This window comes from Microcaecilia unicolor, chromosome 5 (assembly GCF_901765095.1).
Source record: "Microcaecilia unicolor chromosome 5, aMicUni1.1, whole genome shotgun sequence".
Classification (NCBI taxonomy): domain Eukaryota; kingdom Metazoa; phylum Chordata; class Amphibia; order Gymnophiona; family Siphonopidae; genus Microcaecilia; species Microcaecilia unicolor.
The window spans coordinates 341,619,707-341,643,868 of NC_044035.1; the positions used below are offsets into that span (position 1 = coordinate 341,619,707).

Sequence of the window (24,162 nt, forward strand, 5' to 3'; positions counted from 1 at the left end):
TAATTTTATTTGCTATAGGACTAAAAGGATATACCAGCGAAGCGATGTGCAATAAAATATTTAAAATATGTAAAAGAAAAGTATGAAATGAGAGAAAATGATTTCAGTTACAATCCTTTTACCTGACCCAAAAGTACGGGGGGAGGGGGGCGTTCATGCATATTCATCAAGGCTCTCCTGAAAACCTGACCTGTTTGCAAGCTGTCTAGGACCGAAGCTGTGCATTTCTGCTATACAGTTTTGTATCTTGTGTCCTGTGGAAATCCATGAAGGGGGGCTGAGCCAATTTTGTGCACAGCAAGAAAACGTGAGATACATGTATGTTTGGCATGTGTGTGTGTGGGAACAATGTAAAACAGGAAACACCTGCTGCAAGTGGGCAAGTGTGAACTGCATTCATATTGAACAGAGGCGGGAAAGAATTAACTCGCAGTGGAGATCTCATGACTTTTCATGCGGATGTAAACGGCCCTTTGGTGTCACTGAATATAGAAGTTCAGAAGCTATTTTCATCCATAGGCTGATATTCAAAGGGTTTAGGCTCCTAATTTTAAGAACTGGCTACTTTGAAAATTTTACCAGGACTGAGTTCCTCGCTAGACTCCTAAATTTAGGAATTGAAAAAGTGGGTGTCAACAGTGGCAGATTTAGGGCAGGGAAAAAATGTTAGGGCTCTAAAAATAGCACTGGAACAGCACGGGGGGCTTTCCCGCCCCTATGATCAGAGATAATTGCATGCAAATTTAAGTATGCTATTCTCTCTGATCATGGGGTAGAAATGCGGGAGGCAGGGGCATAGCCAGCTTTCCGTGGGGGAGGGGTCCAGAGCCCGGGGGGGGGCACATTTTAGCCCTCCCCCCGGCGACATTGCCGCCCCCCCTCCCGCCGCGAACCCGCAGCCGCTGCAGCCTACCTTTACTTTTGCTGGCGGGGATCCCACTCCCTGCCAGCCGACGTCTTCTTCTCAGTCCTCCCTGCTCTTCAATTTGTTTGCTGACGTCCTGCACTTTGTACGTGCAGGACGTCAGACTCAGAGAACAGAACTGTTGTACGTGCAGGACGTCAGCAAACAAATTGAAGAGCAGGGAGGACTGAGAAGACGTCGGCTGGCGGGGAGTGGGATCCCCCGCCAGCAAAAGTAAAGGTAGGCAGCGGCGGGGGCGGGTTCGCCGGGAGGGGGGTCCGGGGGTGAATCTGCGGGGGCCCCGGCCCCCTCAGGCCCCACGTAGCTACGCCACTGGCGGGAGGATTGTGCCTGAGTCCTCTCGCACTCGTTTGACAAGTCTGGGCTGTCAAAAGCCCAGACCTGTCAAACACAGGGGCTGGAGGTCCATGGGACCACCAGAACCAATTATCCACACCCCCCGAGGCAAGCGAAATGGGGACCGGAGGTCCGCCGGACCTCCGGTCCCCTGACCTCCCCCGACACAAGCTGACGTAGGGTTTGCTGCAGCCAGTGAGCCAATCTTTGGCGCGCTGGTCGTTGATCATTGGGGATGAGTAGGTTTAGCATGCATTTGCATGCTAGTTGCGTTCAGAGCCTGCGAGTGCGTTGTTTCACTCGCCCAGGGCTCTGATCATGGGGTGGCAGGAAATGCAGGTGTTAGTATGGCGCTAACAGCCTCTAGCACCTGCGTTTGCTTCCGATCATCATCCCAAAAGTTAGGAGCCTTTTTACTAAGCAGCAGTAACCACTAGCACGTGCCTGCCATGCACCAAAAAGCACTGCTGCAGGATGTGTTGAGGTCAGGGGCGTAGCCAGACTTCAGCGGTAGGGGGGTCCAGAGCACGAGGTGAGGGGGCACATTATAGACCCCCCCCCCGGCGCTGCTGCCCCCCCCCGCCATTGCCGAACCCGCCGCTGCCAACTTTGCCCCCCCCCCCACGACCCTCTCGACCCCTCCTGCCGTCGCCTACCTTTGCTTGCGGGGGACCTCAACCCCTGCCAGCCGAGATCCTCTTCTTCTCGCAAAAGGCTTCCTTCTGTTTCTGACGTGGACGTCAGACGTACAGAACGAAGCCTTGCAGATCAGCTGATCTGCAAGGCTTCGTTCTTTGAGTCTGACGTCCTACAGGCAGCGGCCGGGGGGGGGGGGGTCGAGAGGGTCGTCGGCAGGGGGGCCCAGGACCCCTGGCCCCATGTAGCTACGCCACTGGTTGAGGTGTCCCACGATAGTGTGCCGATCGCCGTGCGATAATCCTGCGCTAAAAATAGGTTTTATTTTTTTAGTGCTGGAGGCATGTGTATGGGCGGAGAGTAGGCGTGCCCAGTGCTAATCAGGTAGGGGGAGGGTACATTGTCGCTTGCTGCCTGATTAGCACGTGAGTTCCTACCGCCTAGTAAATAGGTGGTGGTATGGGCTCACACGCTAATTGGGAAATTAGTGCATGGCTATTACAGGAAAAAAAGAAAAATGCGGCCATTTTACAGCTGTGACCTCAGCTCATGGGACACCCACGCACAAACGTAGCGCAGGCCACTGAATAATAATTTTGATGCTGCTTTATTTTTATTTCATTCACAGATTCCACATTCTTATACACTAGCAATTATAGGGTCCTTTTACAAAGATGTGCTGAAAAATGGCTTGTGGTAGTGTAGGCGCGGGTTTTGGTCACCCGCCAATCCATTTTTTAGCGTGCCTGTAAAAAGGGCCTTTAAAAATTTTTTTTTTTTTTGCCAGAAATGGACGTGCGTCAAAATGAAAATTGCCACGCGTCCATTTTGGGACTGAGACCTTACTGCCAGCCATTGAGCTAGCGGTAAAGACTAACGCAGTAACCGGGTGGTAATGATTTACGTGCCCCAAATGCCACTTGGGGGCGCGTCTGTTATGCGCGCCTGAAAATAAAAAATATCTTTCAGCCGCGCACTATAAATGGGGTTTCTGGTGGGTTTTGGAGGGCTCACATTTACCACCTCAAGTGTAACAGGTAAGAGGGGGATGGGCCTGGGTCCGCCTGCCTGAAGTGCACTGCACCCACTAAAACTGCTCCAGGGACCTGCATACGGCTGTGATGGACCTGAGTATGACATTTGAGGCTGGCATAGATGCTGGCACAAAATATTTTTAAAGAGTATTTTTAAAGAGTATTTTTTGAGGGTGGGAGGGGGTTAGTGACCAATGTGGGAGTAAGGGGAGGTCATCCCTGATTCTTTCTGGTAGTCATCTGGTCATTTCGGGCACCTTTTGTGGCTTGGTTGTAAGAAAAACAGGACCAGGTAAAGTTGTCCAAGTGCTCGTCAGGGATGCCCCTTTTTTTTCCATTATGGGTCGAGGATGCCCATATGTTAGGCATGCCCAAGTCTTATCTTCGCTACGCCTCCGACATGCCCCCGTGAACTTTGGTCGTCCCTGCGACGGAAAGCAGTTGGGGACGCCCAAAATCAGCTTTCGATTATGCCGATTTGGGTGACTCTGTGAGAAGGACGCCCATCTTCCGATTTGTGTCGAAAGAGGGGCGTCCTTCTCTTTCGAAAAAGAGCCTGTATATGTTACTATGCTAGTAGTAAAGTTCACATCTCTCCCCTGTTGCCATTTTACTAAGCTGTGTAGGCACCTATGCGCGCCAACTGAGAACTACCGCCCAGCTACCGCGGTGGTAATTTCATTTTTACGTGGGACCATTATGCGCCAGAAAATATATTTTATTTTCCGGTACGTGGCGCTAACTGGACAGTAATCGGCATTGTAAGCATGTAGACGATTACCGCCTGGTTAACGCGTGAGACCTTACTGCTAAGTGAATGGGTGGCGGTAAGGTCTCATACCCAAAATGGACGCACGCCAATTTTCATTTTGCTGCACATCCATTTTCGGCCAAAAAAACCCCCTGCATTTGTTACAGGTAAGCTGAAAAATGGATCTGTGCTTGTCCAAATTCGCGCCTACTCTAGCGCAGGCCTTTTTTCAGCACACCTTAGGAAAAGGACCCACCAGTACAGTACCTTAGAGTGGAGGGTAGCTCAAAGGTTAGAGCAGTGGACTAAGAACCACGGAAGGCCCAGTTCCAGACAGACTTCTACAGTCTGTGTCCCGTAAATGACAAAAGCCAAATATAGATTCGGCAGTTCAAGTATTTGGGAACTAAGGCCAGTACCGGCCAGACTTCTGTGGTCTTTGTCCTGCACATGAAAGAAAATAGGTGAAGATCAAGTTTGTGTATTGTATATCACTTTGTCATATGCTATGAATGAGGTTGCTGTGCATCTCAAAGGGGAGGGGAAAACATCTTAATGTTGACATTAGCAAGGTTTTTAAAAATTTTTTTTTATAGATATCATCTTTATTGACAGGTCAACACACAGTAACCAATCCCCATTCCCACATTTAGCTTCAGTCCCAATCCCGACCTGGTGTACTGTTGTTATCCAGACCTGGAATACTAGAAACAAAATGGGTGTTTATAAAAAAAATTAGACAACAGTTTAAGATCCAGGTACTCCTGTGCAGTAGTCAGAGTGGCTCTTGTATGTTTTGAAATTGTCTCCAACGACCAGAATACATTGCCATTCAGCTTTGTGGGGCTCTAGTTTCAGAAAGGAATATACTAAATTCAGCCATTGTGGCATGTTGGCTGGTGTGTCGTTCAGAGATGAGCAAGTTTAAATACTGTTAGCAGTACTTTTGATTATAAAATATTGTTCCAAAATTGCATCATATTTAACTGCCTGTATGTGGTTACCATGATGGCAAATTGCCGACAGTAGTTAATCATGCATGACTATAACCTGCGCAGAGTGGTGGTTGCAGCTGTGGCCACCTTGCCAGACCGGATGGACCATGCAGATCGTTGTCTGCCATAATTCACTTTGGGGTTCTTTACCAAGCTGCGGTAAAAAGGGCTCTGAGCTAGTAGTGGGGGCCATTTTTGCCGCATGCTGCGGCTCTTTTTACTGCATAAAATGTGTTTTCTGAGCATTTTTTAAGGGGTTACAATTGTTTTCTGTATTATCTGACTTTTCAATTATCCAGCAACAGCTTGGTCTTACGTCGAATAATCGAGACTGTACTGTACCACCTTGCTGTGGTTACAGTCGAAGCAGTTTACATTATATACAGGTACTTATTTTGTACCTGTGGCAAAGGGAGGGTTAAGGAGCCCTTTTACAAAGTGGCGGTAAGCCCAGCGCGGGCTTACCGCACGCTAAAAGGCAAGCACGTCAGGCTACTGCAGCATCCCAGCGGTAGTTTCCACACCCAGCGTGTGCCATTTCCAGAGCTCCCCCCCCCCCAAAAAAAATATATATTTTTTGTAGCGTCGGTGTTTACCTGTTTACCGCTGGGGTAGCGCGGTGCCCTTACTGGCACTTCAATGGGTGCTTTCACCCGAAATAGGCGCGCGGCGTCCATTTCTTTAAAAAAAAAAAAAACCCCTTGCCTTTTACCCGCTGCGGTAAAAGGGGGCCTCGGTACGCGTCAAAAACACATGCCGACGGCAGTGCAGGCCCCCTTTTTCCGCAGCTTCGCAAAAGGACCCATAAGTGACTTGGCCCAGAGTCACAAAGAGCTGTAGTGGGATCTGGTTCCCCAAGTTGGTTCACTAACCATTAGGCTACTCCTCCACTCACTGCTCGGAGCCTCTGCTCAGTGGATCTTACAGTTTGGTCGACAGATGAACACTGAGGATAGATGGACAGAAAGTACAGACAGAAATACAACAAAAGGATGATTATGTAACAAAACCAGTGTATCCAGCCCACATCATGGAGAGAGGAAGGGAAGCAAATAATGTCCCGCTGCAGCAGGACACGTTTATCCACGCCTACCCTAGCTGAGATAATATTTAACCATCTCTTTGACCTCGTGTGCACCTTTCTTTAAATTACTCACCTTATTTTCTAACTCTTCTTACTCTCTTACCTATCTATATGTTCCATCTTTGCTTTACCCTTCAATTATAATGTTCCATTACGTAGTGTATTACTACTACTACTACTACTATTTAGCATTTCAATAGCGCTACAAGGCGTACGCAGCGCTGCACAAACATAGAAGAAAGACAGTCCCTGCTCAAAGAGCTATGTAATAAAAGTGAGCCAAGTATAGGACAATCAAGCCATTGTGACATCACTGATGAGGTTGGCTCTTATTGGTGGCCTGAGGCATTATGACATCACAATATTAGCTCTGGTTACAAGAGACTACTACTACTACTATTTATCACTTCTATAGCGCTACAAGGCATACGCAGCGCTGCACAAACATAGAAGAAAGACAGTCCCTGCTCAAAGAGCTTACAATCTAATAGACAAAAAATAAATAAAGTAAGCAAAGCAAATCAATTAATGTGAACGGGAAGGAAGAGAGGGGGTAGGTGGAGGCGAGTGGTTACAAATGGTTACGAGTCAAAAGCAATGTTAAAGAGGTGGGCTTCAGTCTAGATTTAAAGGTGGCCAAGGATGGGGCAAGACGTAGGGGCTCAGGAAGTTTATTCCAGGCGTAGGGTGCGGCGAGACAGAAGGCGCGAAGTCTGGAGTTGGCAGTAGTGGAGAAGGGAACAGATAAGAAGGATTTATCCATGGAGAGGAGTGCACGGGAAGGGGTGAAGGGAAGGACGAGTGTGGAGAGATACTGGGGAGCAGCAGAGTGAGTACATTTATAGGTTAGTAGAAGAAGTTTGAACAGGATGCGAAAACGGATAGGGAGCTGCTGTAATTGCCTATTGCTGATGTTTGATCTGTTCTTACTGTACACCGCCTTGAGTGAATTCCTTCAAAAGGCGGTAAATAAATCCTAATAAATAAATAAGCAAAGGAAACAGACATCAGCAAATAGTACCACCAGGGATAGTAGCGTAAGGGAGAGGGGAAGGAGTCCCGCGCCCGCCTCTGCCCCGCCAGCCAGCCCGTTTGTCCTGAAGAGGACATGTCCGGGTAAATCTGGACGTATGGTAACCCTAGCCGTGCGGCAATTAATGCAGCTTAGTAAATGGGAGAGGGGGGGTAAGATTGTGAATGCTCCAGGGACAGAAAAATACTTACTGTACCTAAATTTACACCACTTCAATAGCTTTTGGGCTTGCAGGCGTTATAAAATAAAAAATGTTGGTCTTGGTGAGGAGGGGAGTTTTCAGGCTTTCAGTGATTTATTTACATATTTGGATTTTGCTCATACCTTTTCAGTAGTAGCTCAAGGTGAGTTACATTCAGGCACTCTGGATATTTCTCTGTCCCAGGAGGGCTCACAATCTAAGTTTGTACCTGAGGCAATGGAGGGTTAAGTGACTTGCCCAAGATCACAAGGAGCAGCAGTAGGATTTAAACTGGCCACCTCTAGTTGTTAAGTCTGGTGCTGTAACCACTAGGCTATTCCTGCTGCAGTGCTGGCCCATCTTGTTGGGATTTATAACCTGGAGATTGGAAGTTGAGAGGTGTCATGGGGTTCTCCAGTGGCAGCCAATAATTCCTTCTCTTTTTGAAAGTATTTTTCCTGCCTCATCTCCTCACCCTGACTTCGCTAGCGTTCAGAGTCTGGTACATGTGCCCTTTTGCAGGTCTCCTGTATTTTTCAGAGCTGTTCTGGTGAATTTTATGTGCAGAATTGTATTTATGGCACGGCAGATACCAAGTAGGAAGAATTGTCTGCAACAATTTGATAATAAAATTGTGGCTCGACAAAATTGAGAAAGTCACTATTTATCATCTGTAACCACAGGGAAGCTCATTTGCAAAGAAAAATAAAGACATTTAAATCTAGTGGATACCAGTTTGCTTACTTATCTTTCAGGATGTTCTTGAGATTGAATAGAAGCTTTCATACATTTAAAAGCAGAGTATTGTGTGATATAACATTAGTTATACAGACGTACGAAGGACTTAGTTGCTAAAATGAAATGTAGGAGACAAAATAGGCAGTAAAGCACAAGGTCGGTTTCTTGGCAAATAAGTGTAGATGTCTTAAAACATTCTCTTATATTTATGAGTATGAACTTTTTTTCGGGACATCTGGAAGCCTCTAATCTGCAAGAACTTGTTTTAAATAGTTTTTACCAATTTAAGTTGGTTTCTATTTTTATGTCAAGTTGGTAGGCTTAACAATAAACTCCGTATTACAAACAGTACCCTGTATACGGTGAGAAGAATATATGGGGCTGGCCTGACAGCTCAGTGCAGTGCTGCCGTGCAGAGGGATCTGTGTTCGATTATATGGTCTGGTCTTCTCTCCTGGTTGGTCAGGGCTGGATCTGTGTTCGATTACGTGGTCTGGTCTTCTCCCTTGGTTGGCCAGGGCTGGATCTGTGTTTGATTACAGGGCCTGGTCTTCTCCCCTGGCTGGCCAGGGCTGGATCTGTGTTCGATTACGTAGTCTGGTCTCTCCCATGGTTGGCCAAGCCTGGATCAGTGTTTGATTACAGGGCCTGGTCTTCTCCCCTGGCTGGCCAGGGCTGGATCTGTGTTCGATTACGTAGTCTGGTCTTCTCCCCTGGCTGGCCAGGGCTGGATCTGTGTTTGATTACAGGGTCTGGTCTTCTCCCCTGGTTGGCCAGGGGCAGGGTCTGAGGGTGTTGCAGAGATAACATTCATGCTCCTTTCTTAGGAGTGAGGAGGAAGTCAGAAGCATTGTTCAACAGTGACACCTAAAGGGCAGTTCCATAATCTAGGTGCCCGCATTTACATGCCCCTTGTGTACATAAATGTCTAGTATTCAGGGCTTTTTTTCAGGGGGTACTGAGTACCTGTACCTTTTCTATTGCCTGCTAAAATTAACCCATGTTCACCAAGATTAATCAAAGAGCCCAGGCTCTATGGTTGGTTGCAGGGGATCTGGCTATTGTGGGGCGAGTCCCTCAGTGATCATCCCACCCCTGAAAGATGGCCTGGCAATTGTGTACTGGCACCTTCTGTGCGTAAGTGTACACTTAATCTGCTAAAGTGCCAGCAGGGTACCTAAGCACTATTTATTTATTTATTTGTTTGTTTCATTTGTATTCCACATTTTCCCACCTATTTGCAAGCTCAATGTGGCTTACATGGTACCGCAACGGCGGTATGCAGTAGCTTTGTGCCTAACTTACATAGCACGTAAATGCAAAGGGGTATGCACATGGGCGGAGTTCCTATTTATGCCTGTATACTAGGTTCCCACACTTATGCGAACTCTATGCCTGGTGTAACTGTGGGCATCTGAATTTTAGATGTAGTGATATTGGATTATGCTAGTATTCTATAATGGAATCAGGATGGCCCAGGTGATGATATAGAATACGATCCTACCGTGTGTCCTCAGGGCACCTAAATGGAGGTACTCAGTTTTAGAGTTGCCCCCCCCCCCTTTACTGGCAGACTTAAGGTCCATGATTAAAGGGTTGTGTGAAGGTGTCTTGCCCATAGCCAAGAGCCTTCACTGCAATGACGAGGCTAATAGTAACATAGTAAATGACGGCAGGTAATGACCTGAACGGTCCATCCAGTCTGCCCAACAAGATAAACTAATTTTACATGATATGTAATACTTTATATGTATATTCTACTTTGATTTGTCCCTGCCTTTCTCAGGGCACAGAGATATTCTGTAAATTATGGGGGAATTTTGTACAAATCGCCCAAAATTAGACACCAAGATTATCTGCTCTAAGCTAATGTTCTCTAAAGGCACTCCCTGTGGAATGGCCTTCATAGAATACTAGCTTAGCACGCATTTCACGTCTAACTTTGGATGTGAGCATTTATGCCTGCCAAAGGCTGGTACATAATCACACTCAACTAATGGCAATGAGGTAGTAATGCAGGTATTCTATAACATTGCCACCTAAATTGTGGGAATTCGCCGCCCAGGGGCCCTTTAACTAAGTTATGTTAGGTGCTCTTCAGCTTGGAAAAGAGGCTGACGAGGAGAGACACAGTTTGACGATTCTAGCCTAGTGAAATGTCTTCCTGGATCCTCAGCTACCAGAAGTACTGACCAAATACTGAACATGATTCTGAGAAGAGAGCAAGGATTCTATACTGATGTTATAATCCACCTGGGGACAAATGACCTGGCCAACAATAGCAAGTTTACAGCAAAGAGAGGTTCCAGAAGCTTGGGGAGGGACTGAAGTCTTTGGTTCGGACTGCGGCTTTTTCTGAAGTAACTCCTACATGTGGGAAGGGAGAGGAAAGACTACGTAAACAGTGGAATTCAATAAGTGGCTGAATCTTGGTGTAAAGAAGAAGGTTTTAGTTACATAGAAGGATGGTGTAGTACATGAAAAAATAATAGGCTATACTGGAATGATGGGCTACATCTTTCTGTGATGGGCCAAAAGGATCCTGGGGACATATTTAGACAGTATGTTTCTAGACATTTAAACTAGAGAGTGGGGGTGACAAAAGGAAACAAGGGAATTCGGAAAGTCACCCCCCAAATAAACATGATGGCAGAGAAAAAGGTCATCTAAATATAGAAAAACCATCCAAACTTACTTAGCACATGGAAAGCAATGAGCACAAGTGTTTCATAGTCTTAAGTAAAAAGGTTCAAGATTTGCAATCCCTGATGTTTGAAGAAAACTTGGATATTGTTGCTATTACAGAGATTGGTTCAATGATTACCATGACTGTGATGTGACCATACCGGGCTATACCTTTTTATGATGGATAGGGAGGTCCGAAGAGGTGGAGGAGTGGTGCGCTGTATGTGAGAAACAATATCAGAGCAGCTGAAATGCGGGGAACCTGGGGAAAGGAAGAAATTTTTGTGGATCGTCCTGGAAAGAGAAGATGGAACCTGTATCCACACAGATGTTACCTACAGACCTCCGGCACAAATGGAGAAGCTGACAAGGATCTGATAGAAGATATTCAAAGCTTGGTATGAAAGAGGAGGTACCAGTGGCGTTCCTAGGGGCGCTGACACCCGGGGCGGATCGCCGATAGCCCCCCCCCCCGGCGAAAGAACCCCCTCCCTGGGTGCACGCTGCTGGGGGAGGGGGTGCCGCGCGCCTGTCGGCTCTTCGTTTCCATGCCCCCTCTGCCCCGGAACAGGAAGTGACCTGTTCCGGGGCAGAGGGAGCATGAAAACGAAGAGCTGACAGGCACGCAGCACCCCCCCAGCGTGTGCACCCAGGGCGGACTGCCTCCGCCCCCCCCCCCCCTTGGTAAGCCACTGGGAGGTACTATTGTTGGGAGATTTCAACTTGCCCGATGTGGATTGGAACATTCTGTCAGCACAATGGAAAAGAAGTAGGGAGATTGTGGATGCCTGTCAAACTGCCTTGCTCAGACAGATGTTGATGGAACCCACTAGGGAAGGGTTGACGCTAGATCTAGTGCTCACAAATGGAAGAAGTGCTTGCAGTATCCGGGTGGGTACCCACCTATGTGATAGTGATCATCACAACATATGGTTTGATATGAGGGCAAAAGGCGGAGTGCGGATGCACAAAAACTCAAAGTACTGGATTTTAGATGTACTGATTTTGGTAAAATGGGAGAATACCTGAAGAAGTAAACTGATGGCATGGGTAGGCATAGGTGAAGTGGAAAATCAGTGGTCCAAGTTGAAAGCTGCTATAAATATGGCAACTGATCTTTATGCAAGGAAAGTAAACAAAAACAAGAGAAACAGGAAGCCTATATGTTCTCCAAACAAGTGGCTGAAAAATAAGGGCAAAAGAGACTTCATTTAAGAAATACAGAAGAACAAAACAAGAGGCTCACGGGAGAAGATTATCGGATTAGACTCAAAGAAGTGAAGAGGGAAAATACAGCTAGTGAAAGTTCAGGCGGAAGAAAAAAAAATGGCTAAAGATGGGAGGAAGTGATGTCACCGCTAGAGCATGGTAGTTTAAGACTATAGCTTCAGCTGAATAGAGCATTTTACGCTTGTTTTCCCTCACTTTTGCACTCCTCAGCAGGGGGTTCTGTAAGGTTATTAAGTGCCAGAAAACAGTTAGGCACACTCAGGAAAGTCTTGACCGATTTAAATATTTGCCAGACAGTAAGGAGCACAGCAGGAGTAGTGAGTCGCTGCACAGGAGACCACATGGCCAATATTGCAGCGCCACACCGCAGAGTCAGAAGATGAAGACTCTGCGAGTAACTCGGGACGAGTGGAAGAAGAGATCACTAAGCAAGAGTTGAACGCTGGTTCAAGGATTTAAAATCTGAAATGCAAGCCATGTGGGGAGAATTGCAGAAAGCACAGGAAATCAAATACATTAGCATTTAACTTTAAAAAAGGAGATTATGATAAAATGAGAAAACGGGTGAAAAAAAAAGTTAGAGGAGCGACTGTGAGGGTCAAAAATTTTACATCAGGCGTGGATACTGTTGCAAAAACACCATCTTGGAAGCCCAGGCCAAATATATTCCGCGTATTAAAAAGGAGGACAGAAGACCAAACGACAGCCGGCGTGGTTAAAAGTGAGGTGAAGGAAGCTATTAGAGCTAAAAGAAAATCCTTCAGAAATGGAAGAAGGAACCGACTGAAAATAATAAGAAACAGCATAAGGAATGTCAAGTCAGATGCAAAGCGCTGATAAGGAAGGCTAAGAGGGACTTTGAAAAAAAGATTGCGTGGAGGCAAAAAACACATAGTAAAATTTTTTATAGGTATATTAAAAGCAGGAAGCTGGCAAAAGAATTGGTGGATTGCTAGATGACCGAGGAGTAAAAGGGGTGATCAGGGAAGACAAAGCCGTAGCAGGAGAGATTAAATGAATTCTTTGCTTCTGTCTTCACCGAGGAAGATTTGGGTGGGATACCGGTACCAGAAATGGTATTCGAAGCTGACGAGTCGGAGAAACGTAATGAATTCTCTATAAACCTGGAGGATGTAATGGGGCAGTTCTACAAACTGAAGAGTAGCAAATCTCCTGGACCGGATGGTATTCATCCCAGAGTACTGATAGAACTGAAAAATGAGCTTGCGGAGCTATTGTAACGCAAGACCTAACCATCTTCCGAAGGCTATTGAAAACAGATCTGTTCAAGAAGGCATACCATAAACATACATCTTAAACACTAAATATTAAGACTTTACACGACATAGACATAACTGGAATCTTATCACTTGACTGAATAACCTCTTTGCCATTAATAAATAAGCATACCACTTCAAACTTTATGTCGAATATGGTCTCTCCATAGCCGATGACACAACCCACATTTCTTACTCAGGAACTTTCATGTATTACCATAATTTATTCTCCCTTACCATGTATATGCACACGATATATATCCATACCATGATCTGTTCCACTTATGTTTTGCTACATGTATGTTACCATGTATGTATGCAACTTAACGCATTACACTTGTAATTCTGTTATCCGGAAATGGCAACCGCCATTACAGCAAATGTAGCCACATTGAGCCTGCAAATGGGTGGGAAAATGTGGGATACAAATGCTACAAATAAATATTGTTAGAATATGTAATTTATCCTTAAAATCTAGCATGGTACTGGAAGATTGGAAGGTAGCCAATGTAACGCTGATTTTTAAAAAAAGGTTCCAGAAGAGATCCGGGAAATTATAGACCGATGTGTCTGACGTCGGTGCCCGGGCAAAATGGGTAGAGGACTATTATTAAGAACAAAATTACAGAGCATATTCAAAAGCATGGATTAATGAGACAAAGTCAACATGGACAGTGAAGGAAAATCTTGGCCTCACCCAATTTACTACATTTCTTTGAAGTGGTGAACAAACATGTGGATAAAGATGAGCCGATTGATATTGTGTATCTGGATTTTCAGCAGGCGTTTGACAAAGTACCTCAAGAAAGACTCCAGAGGAAATTGGAGAGTCTTGGGTTAGGAGGTAGTGTTCTATTGTGGATTAAAAATTGGTTAAAAGATAGAAAATAGAGAGTAGGTTTAAATGGTCAGTATTCTCAATGGAGAAGGGTAGTAGTGGGGTTCCACCAGGGGTCTGTGCTGGACCGCTGCTTTTTAACATATTTATAAATGATCTAGAGATGGGAGTAACTAGTGAGGTAATTAAATTTGCTGATGACGCAAAGTTATTCAAAGTTGTTAAATCGCGGGAGGATTGTGAAAAATTACAAGAGGACCTTATGAGACTGGGAGACTGGGCGTCTAAATGGCAGATGACGTTTAATGTGAGCAAGTGCAAAGTGATGCATGTGCATAAGTACATAAGTAATGCCACACTGGGAAAAGACCAAGGGTCCATCGAGCCCAGCATCCTGTCCATGACAGCGTCCAATCCAGGCCAAGGGCACCTGGCAAGCTTCCCAAACGTACAAACATTCTATACATGTTATTCCTGGAATTGTGGATTTTTTCCCAAGTCCATTAGTAGTGGTTTATGGACTTGTCCTTTAGGAAACCGTCTAACCCCTTTTTAAACTCTGTCAAGCTAACTGCCTTCACCACATTCTCCGGCAACGAATTCCAGAGTTTAATTATGCGTTGGGTGAAGAAACATTTTCTCTGATTTGTATTAAATTTACTACACTGTAGTTTCATAGCATGCCCCCTAGTCCTAGTATTTTGGAAAGCGTGAACAGACGCTTCCATCCACCTGTTCCACTCCACTCATTATTTTATATACCTCTATCATGTCTCCCCTCAGCCGTCTCTTCTCCAAACTGAAAAAGCCCTAGCCTCCTTAGTCTTTCTTCATAGAGAAGTCATCCCATCCCCGCTATCATTTTAGGTCGCCCTTCGCTGAGCACCTTTTCCAATTTTGCTATATCTTTCTTGAGATGCGGCGACCAGAATTGAACACAATACTCAAGTTGCGGTCGCACCATGGAGCAATATATGGCATTATGACATCCTCAAACCTGTTTTCCATACCTTTCCTAATAATGCCAACCGATTTATAGCTACGTCATGCAAGGTTGCACGTTAGGAGTCACGGACCAAGAAAGAGATCTAGGTGTCATCGTTGATGATACTGTTGAAACCTTCTGCTTACTGTGCTTGCTGCGGCTAGGAAAGCAATAGCATGTTAGGTATTATTAGGAAAGAAATGGAAAACAAAAATGAGGATGTTATAATGTCTTTGTATCGCTCCATGGTGTGACCGCACCACCTCGAATATATGTGTTCAATTCGGTCACGCATCTCAAAAAAGATATAGTGGAATTAGAAAAGGTGCAGAGAAGGGCGACGAAATGATAAAGGGGATGGGATGACTGCCCTATGAGGAAAGGCTAAAGCGGCTAGGGCTCTTCAGCTGGAGAAAAGGCGGCTGAGGGGAGATATGATAGAGGTCTATAAATAATGAGTGGAGTTGAATGGGTAGATGTGAAGCGTCTGTTCACGCTTTCCAAAAATACTAGGACTAGGGGGCATGCGATGAAGCTACAACGTAGTAAATTTAAAGTGAATCAGAGAAAGTTTTCTTCACTCAACATGTAATTAAACTCTGGATTTGTTGCCAGAGAATGTGGTAAAGGGAGTAGGTTAGTGGAGTTTTAAAAAGGTTTGGACGGCTTCCTAAAGGAAAAGTCCATAGACTGTTATTAATGGACTTGGGGAAAATCCACTATTTCTGGGATAAGCAGTATAAAATGTTTTGTACATTTTTGGGATCTTGCCGGGTATTTGTGACCTGGATTGGCCACTGTTGGAAACAGGATGCTGGGCTCGATGGACCTTTGGTCTTTCCCAGTATGGCAATACTTATGTACCCAAGAGAATCCAAAAGTGCCAAAAAACTGAGCTCACAGAGTTAGTTGGACTATCATCATTAGAGGTTTTGCCCCCTATTTTCAGTAAATTCCCCACCTAGCCTAGTCAATTCAGTGACAGCCCTTGGCCCTCCAAATCATGATATATTTGCATTTCAACCCAAACCATTAGATGTCACCATTGAACGACGGCTGAGACTCCCTCTTGCAACATGGGTCTGTGAGCAATGCGTCCGTAGCATCTTTAGCTTACAAGTAGTTTACAACTAAATACTACAAAAAGTATAATTAATAACAGAATAATAAGAAAACACAGATCCCTCACCCCAACCTCACTTTCACTAGGGGTAGGGGACAGGGCCCCAAACATGTACATAGTAACATAGTAGATGACGGCAGAAAAAAGACCTGCATGGTCCATCCAGTCTGCCCAACAAGATAACTCATATTTGCTACTTTTTGTGTATACCCTACTTTGATTTGTACCTGTGCTTTTCAGGGCACAGACCGTATAAGTCCGCCCAGCACTACCCCCGCCTCCCAACCACCAGTCCTGCTTCCCACCACCGGCTCTGGCACAGACCGTATAAGTCTGCCCAGCACTACCCCCGCCTCCCAACCACCAGCCCCGCTTCCCACCACCGGCTTTGGCACAGACCGTATAAGTCTGCCCAGCACTATCCCCGCCTCCCAACCACCAGCCCCGCCTCCTGATCTTGACTAAGCTCCTGAGGATCCATTCCTTCGGCACAGGATTCCTTTATGCTTATCCCCGCATGTTTGAATTCCGTTACCGTTTTCATTTCCACCACCTCCCGCGGGAGGGCATTCCAAGCATCCACTACTCTCTTGCTATAATTGAATATACCCGGATATTCTTTTTGTTATCCTGCTCTTTTGGGCATCTTACTCTATCAGATCTGGCTGCTCTTGCATGAGGCTACAGTTCCTTAAGCCTCCATTTTCAACTATGCGGGTGAGCGGGCAGTTTCCCCCTTTGTCCCCTTAAATTTAACACATCCATCACAGTGGAAACTCGTGGCCAGATGCCACAGATCACGACTCCCTCCAGAACCTGGCAGTTGTGTACCCTCAGTCTGGATAGTGAACATTTTTGCACAATAGTGAGTATTTCCCTCTTCCTTGTCTCTTCTGAGGAGCAGGCTCTAGGGTTGTCAAGTTCACCTACAGCTATGGTATTCCTAAATTAAGCTCCATAGAATGAATTTTCCTGACAGACTGTGTGTCTGTTTTTACTGTGCTACGGTTATAACCATTGACTTGTCAGAAACAGGAAGTGTCATGTCGCTGCCCAGTCCATGTGTGGTGCGAAACCACTTCCTCAAGTTTTCTATTAAGTGTGTTATCGTAAGACAACACCAACATCTCTGTTTCGAAACTTCCTCAAACAAAACCATAGAGTGTATATTCCAGAGTGGGCCTTTCCTTCTTAAATTCTGGAGAGCCTCTCTTTGTGGGGAACGTCAGAAAAAAGCATGGAGAAGTATATTGCTTCTAAGGAGTGCGTTCTTTCTAGCAAAAAAGGTGCCAGTACTCAAATGCTAGGCCACCCTTCAAGGGTGGGGTGATCACTGAGGGGGGACCCAGTCCACCAGTCACAGAATCTATGACAAGGCAGAATTGGTATGTAGAGCCTGAACTCTTTCATTAAAACTTGGGGACCGTCGTTCAATTTTAGCAGACAATGGAAAAGGTGTTGGTATTCAGTATCCTCTCAAAAAAGCCCTGCTTCTAAGACTTTAACTTTCTTGTTAAATTGGAATGTGTTCATAATGATGGCTTTGACTTGTGGGAATTTTTATCCTCCTGGTAGCTTCTGATGGAGAAGCTTATCAAATTCCCTCAGAAAACCTTTCGCCAGTACTTGCCATATACTATTTGCTGATGGCCTTCCAGTGGCACAATGACACGTGGAAGGTGGTTCAACTTTGAGTTGGGTCTTATCTGCACCAGGTTGGCCGGGCTGATGTAGGTTTCACAGCCACTGAGAGGAAGGAATCATGGTCATGGTTAAGGGTGACACCTAGTGGCTGGATTTAGAACCCTTGATATAGAGTTCTGGAGGATCCATGACTCCTGGCTTTATTGTAACAATGAACAGACTAGAACTGGTGGATGGGAGGATCTATTGAAACAGGGGAAAATATGCCTGGGTAGTTTTGAATGAAGGCTCTTGATGCCAGGATCACAGTATTGGTCTCTATTGTGCTGGAAGGAAAAGAAGAAAAGAGCAAGTACTGGTCAGGAAAACAAATCTCCCGGTATCTACTATAATAAAACTCACCCTCAACGTTCTGAGGACACTGACGTCAGTGAAGCCAAGCCACTGACGAGAGTTCCTTCAGGTTCGAAGGTTCGTGGTGGTGAAGCCACTGGGCCCCGCCCTTGCGTCAAACATCATGACATCGAGGGCGGAGCAAACATTGAGGGTGAGTTTTATTACTGTACCTGTGCTCCGCCCTCGCGTCAAAACGCGATGACGTCGAGGGCGGCCCAGGAAAATCGCCACCCACACAGAGCTACGACAACGCTAACAGCGGCGGCGGCGGCGCACGAACCAGCTACAACGGCGACGAGCCACGGGGCGGGCCAGGAAATCGCCACTGTTCTCCGTATGTGAGTCACCCCCCACCCAAAAAAAAGCTAGCGCCCGTTTCATTGCTCTGAGAAAAGGGCCTTCTTTCCTAGTTTTCTTATAATTTAACTTTGCAAAATGTGCTGTTGCAGACATGTTTTTAATTTTTTATACTTTTTTCTTTTTTGATATAGTATATATTATTTTAATGTTTTTTGTTACTGATTTGAAGTGCTTCGTGAATGAATATCTTCATTAGGGCACTTTGTTCATCTCAGCATGGATTGTTGCCCTACTTGGTTGTATTATGAGCGAATGCTAGTAAATGATGTGTGTTTTCACTATGTGGATCTCAGTTGTGAGGGTGGTGGTAAGGGCTTCCACGGTAATGGGAAAACGAGCATGTGGGCATTACAAAAAAAATATGGCAAGGTGGCCATTTTACCACCATGCTAAAAGTGGCCACAGCGTGTGGAAAACACCAGCGCCAGCCGCTTTTTAGCATGGCTTGGTAAAAGGACCTCTTTGTGCACCAAGTTATAGAGTAATGTCAGTTACGTGTGTAACTTAATAATTAGCTAATTGGTGTTACTAAGTCGCGCTATAAGTGTGCTAACGTTTTTTGCGCGCACCTTAGTAAACAGGGCCTTAAGAGAGATAGTTGAACTTTTTAAAAAAGGTAAAGAACTGGTTATTCTGTTCTGCTTAGTCATAAGAAGCTTTTCAGCCGATATTCAGCCAGCGGCGGCCAGCGTTTTTATGTCCAGGCATGGCATGAATATCTGGTTATGTATTGGCCACTAAAATGTTTGTGGTTAAGTGCAATATTCAGCCCTTAATGGCATAAGATAGAACCGCTTTTTATTCTGCCTAATTTAGGCCTTAACATGATGCAAACATTAACTTCCTTATCAATAAGAAACGTTTCAAGCTGTGCAGGATCAAAGTTAACATTGTTTTTTTTTTTATTTGTACCCTGCGCTTTTCCCACTCATGGCAGGCTCAGTGCGGCTTAGGTACTTATTTGTACCTGGGGCAATGGAGGGTTAAGTGACTTGCCCAGAGTCACGAGGAGCTGCCTGTGCCTGAAGTGGGAATCGAACTCAGTTCCTCAGGACCAAAGTTCACCACCCTAACCACTAGGCCACTCCTCCACTGTTGCTACTATTTGAGATTCTATTCCACTAGCCACATTCCATGTAGAAGTCGGCCCTTGCAGATCACCAATGTGGCCGCGCAGGCTTCTGCTTCTGTGCAGGACGACAGACTCACAGAAACAGAAGCCTGCGCAGCCTTTGCTAGTAGCAACATTCCATGTAGAATCTCCAATAGTATCTATTTTATTTTTGTTACATTTGTACCCTGCGCTTTCCCACTCATGGCAGGCTCAATGCGGCTTAGGTACTTATTTGTACCTGGGGCAATGGAGGGTTAAGTGACTTGCCCAAAGTCACAAGGAGCTGCCTGTGCCTGCAGTGGGAATCGAACCCAGTTCCCCAGGACCAAAGTCCACCACTCTAACCACTAGGCCACTCCTCCACTCCTGGTTGTTCTTAAACTTTTAAGAATTCATTTCTCTGAGACAGAGCCATAGTATCAATGTACTCATTCCTTGGTGGGGTAGCTCAGACTTGATGCATCCAACTGGCTAAAAGAGAACTTATATATTAGTCAAAGAAATTATCTATGGGGACCTCTTTACTCCTGCGTATGTGGATATAATAAAAATAATCAAACTCTATGGAAAACAACTTTAAAAAGAGTTATTATCCAAGAGGCCCTTTTACTAAAGGGTTGACGTGGCAACCCGGAAAAAACCGCCGGGCTACTGCAAGAGCCCGGCAGTAGTTCCCACCTCCAGCGCGCACCATTTCTGGAGCTACAGAAATGTTTTTGATTTTTTTTGTAGCACCAGAACTTAACCGGCGGTAATCAGGTAGCGCCACGCGCTGCTCAGGTAGGGGGCGGGAGCCCCTACCACCACCTCAGTGGGTGACGGTAAGGGCTCCCCAACGAAATGGCTGTGCGGTAAGTGGTTCACTTACCGCACGGCCATTTCTTTTCATTAAAAATGGACAGCCTTTTACCCGCTGCAGTAAGGGCTCAGCACGCGTCAAAAACACACACCGACGCTAGCGCGGGCCCCCTTTTATCGCAGCCTAGTAAAAGGGCTCTTAAAAGGAATTGCAGTCACAGACATCATTGTCTTTTCACTGCTTCTTTTTAGCTCCTAGCCACTACTCACTTGCCCTCCCCTTGTCCCTTCCTCCCTTCTCACCCATTACTTCCCTCACCCGTAACTGTCTTGTCTGTCTGTATTATTTAGATTGTAAGCTCTTTTGAGCAGGGACTGTCTCTTTGTATCAGGTGTTCAGCGCTGCGTGCGTCTGGTAGCGCTATACAAATGCTAATAATAATCATGGAGTTCCCTGGGCAAGAGGTTCAGAACTTCTCACTCTACTCACCTGGAGGTCAACACTGTCATTGCTTTAATGTAAATTCAAAATCCTATAGGTGCAACAACCAGACGTGTCTTCCCCAATCCTACCCCACTCTTACCAAGCAGGTGGCAATAGAAAATCCGCTAGAGCATTCCCTCCAATTTAGTGCTTATTCTGCAGCCCTCTCAAAGAGGTGCCTTCCTTTAACCACATCATCCCCAGCTATTCCATTTCCCAGAAGCTTGTTAAACCCAGATTGTTACAAATAAATGGTCTCTTCCTCCTGGATCAAAATGAAATCAAATACATTTCAGCCACTGCTGACATGAAAAATTCTATTAGGGCTTGGAAAACGAGTCTAATTTAAATACTAGGGATGTGCATGGACAATGGTTTATTTTGTTTTTCATTTCATTTTTTTTCTGCATTTTGGGTTTTTTTTTTTTGTGCAATCCATATCATTTTAGCACATTCTAAAATGACGAAAATGAAACAAAACGTACTGTTTCAGATTAGAAACATGAAACACAAAGCATTTTGTTGCTAAAACCGAGCATTCATTTGACGTGAGAGGAAACGGGGAAGGCAATTTGCAGAGAACAGCGCTGGAGAAAAGCTTCAGCTGGCAGGGGTTGGGGACTCCCGCCAGCCAAATCAGGGGCCTTGGATCCAATTTTGGGGACCCAGGCCCCCAGAGCCCCCTGTAGTCACACCACTGACCCAACTGTATTTTGAACAATCTATATATATAAAAGGCACTTTGAAGCCTTGAGGCGCCCGAGATATCCGGTTTGGCCTGCAGGCTCCAGTCACTGTAGCTCCGCCCTCGCCACTCTTAACAGTGAACGACATTCACTTGAAATGACTGTCCATCCTTACTATCCAGAGAACAGTATAGCAGTCCATCTTGTTAAAAAAAAGGCCTTAGATGCACACCCACTGCCCTCAGATAGGAGAATGATTTTCTTCAGTAGGGATGATTTTGCCTTCAATGACGGTCTGTATTGCTAGACATTAGTGCTTCTGTATAAACCATTTTTCCTTACATCTTCTCCACATGCCCCCACTCTCTCTCTTAAAAAAAGTGTGTGTGGGGGGGGGGGGGGGGGGGAGGTAATGGGATTTGATATACAGCCTTTCCGTGTTTTACAATCCGAGCAGTTTACAATTATTATATGCAGGTACTTTCTGTCCTTAGTGGACTCACAATCTAAGGGGCCTTTTTATCAAAGGGCAGTAAGAGTTGTGCCAGATTGGCATGTGCTGATTTGGCCCCACAGCTGGGCTTACCTAGGAGCCTGGCAGTAGTTTAATGCTGCCTAACTTTTTCACTTGTTCGTAACCCTTATCTTATCTTCCTCACTTCAATAGTCCCTTATCCCTATGTGTCCTGTCTGTCTGTCCTGACCCTTATCCCTTATTTGTCCTGTCTGTCTGTCCAAATTAGATTGTAAGCTCTCTTGAGCAGGGACTGTCTCTTCATGTTCAAGTGTACATCTAGTAGCGCTATAGAAATGATTAGTAGTATTAGTGTTTGGGATTCTGGAATCTTGCTACTCTTTGGGATTCTGCACAGAATGTTGCTACTCTTTGAGATTCCGGAATTTTCCTACTCTTTGGGATTCTGCACAGAATGTTGCTACCCTTTGGGATTCTGCAATATTCCTACTCTTTGGGATTCTGCGCAGAATGTTGCTACTCTTTGGGATTCCGGAATCTTGCTACTCTTTGTCCTTATCCCTTATGTGTGCTGTTTGTCTGTCCAAAGATTGTAAGCGCTCTTGAGCAGGGACTGTCTCTTCATGTTCAATTGTGAAGCGCTGCGTACGTCTGGTGGCGCTATAGAAATGATTAGTAGTAGTTCCAGCTTTCCCGCATGCCAGTCCAATACACTTTCATTTTCTAGCACCAGGGGTGTGCCCAGCAGTAATCGGGAGTCCTGCAGTAAATGGCCTCACAGCAATCTTTTAATTATCACACGGCCATTTACTGCCTCCGGTGGTGGTCAGTGGTGGCCTCGATGTGTGGCAATCCCATGTGCCGATGCCACCGCGGACCACCTTTTACCACCATTTGGTAAAAGGGCCCTCTGAGTATTATATTTGGAGCAATGGAGGGTTAAGTGATTTGGCCAGAGTCACAAGTTGCTACAGTGGGAATCAAACCCAGTTCCTCTCTAGCATAATATGTGGTACCGACAGGGCTTTTTTGAGGGGGTACTGAGTACCGGCACCTTTTCTATTGTCTGCTAAAATTGACCCATGGTCCCCAAGTTTTAATGATAGAATTGGTGTGTAGTGCCTGGGCTCTATCTTGTCATAGATTCTGTGACTGGTTGCAGGGGTCCTGGCTATTTTGGGGTGGGTCCCTCAGTGATCACCCCACTCCTGAACGGTGGCCTAGCATTTGAGTACTGGCACCTTTTTTGCTAGAAAAAAACACACTGGGTATTGAAGACCAGCCCGACTTCCTTATGCCTGATTGGAGAGCCCACCAGCTCTTATCACACACAGTACAGTGGTGTATGTGTCTGGTATAACTGTGAAAACTATGTAACACATTAATGAACACATGACAAGACGTGCCGACAACATGCTCTTTCTTCCTCTGAGGAAGAGTGTCTGTAAAGAGGGGAAGAAACATTGCAATACCGAGATGTTCTTTAGCCTTCTTAGTTCAGCAGTTCTCATGTTTGTTTTTGTTTGCATGGTTTGCACTAATGAATGAACCTAATTTTCTTTCAGTGGACATAGTGGAAATTAAGGAAATCCGTCCAGGGAAAAATGCAAAGGATTTTGAGCGTGGGAAAGCAGTTCGCTTGAAAGAAGATCATTGCTTCACTATCCTCTACGGCTCCCAGTTTGTGCTGAACATGTTGTGTTTAGAAGGTAATTAAAAATGTATATATTTTTTGTGGATAAATAATGCATTTATTTTATTTTTGTTTCGTTTGTACCCCGCGCTTTCCCACTCATGGCGGGCTCAATGCGGCTTACATATTGTATACAGGTACTTATTTGTACCTGGGGCAATGGAGGGTTAAGTGACTTGCCCAGAGTCACAAGGAGCTGCCTGTGCCTGAAGTGGGAATCGAACTCAGTTCCTCAGTTCCCCAGGACCAAAGTCCACCACCCTAACCACTAGGCCACTCCTCCACCATGGTCACTCCAAGCAAGAGAACAGTGCTGATCTGGGTAACATGGCGGAGGGTGAATAAGACCACAGACCCCACATGATTTACAAACAAATGTAGGCTTGTCTTGTGTCTTCTGGTAGATCCTAAATTTAGGTGTGGACAATGTAGAGAATTGCCAGTGCCAAATTCCTGCAGCTACTGGAGTTCCGCCTGCAGCTCATGTATGGCTATCTAGGCTTGCTGTCACTAACCGTGAAGCCAGAGGCTGAAGGAGCAATTGCTGTACAATAGCCACAGGCAAAAAAATCTCAGTGTGGGGTTTCAAGAATCGACCCAAGGTCATAGACCCTGAGAAGGTCCTGCTTTTGGCACAGGTTTCCATGGTAACAGGTGGGGC

General features: G+C 45.5%; 1 protein-coding gene across 1 annotated transcript in view; it reads left to right on the top strand.

Annotated features, from left to right (window-relative positions):
• Positions 1-23,525, top strand: part of LOC115471363 (1-phosphatidylinositol 4,5-bisphosphate phosphodiesterase gamma-2-like) — an 80,215-nt gene extending 56,690 nt beyond the window's left edge. Inside the window, exon 3 of the mRNA XM_030205062.1 lies at positions 23,374-23,525. Within this exon, the coding sequence (XP_030060922.1) occupies positions 23,374-23,525 (152 nt within the window). The remainder of the gene's footprint in view (positions 1-23,373) is intronic.
• The last annotated feature ends 637 nt before the right edge of the window (positions 23,526-24,162 follow it).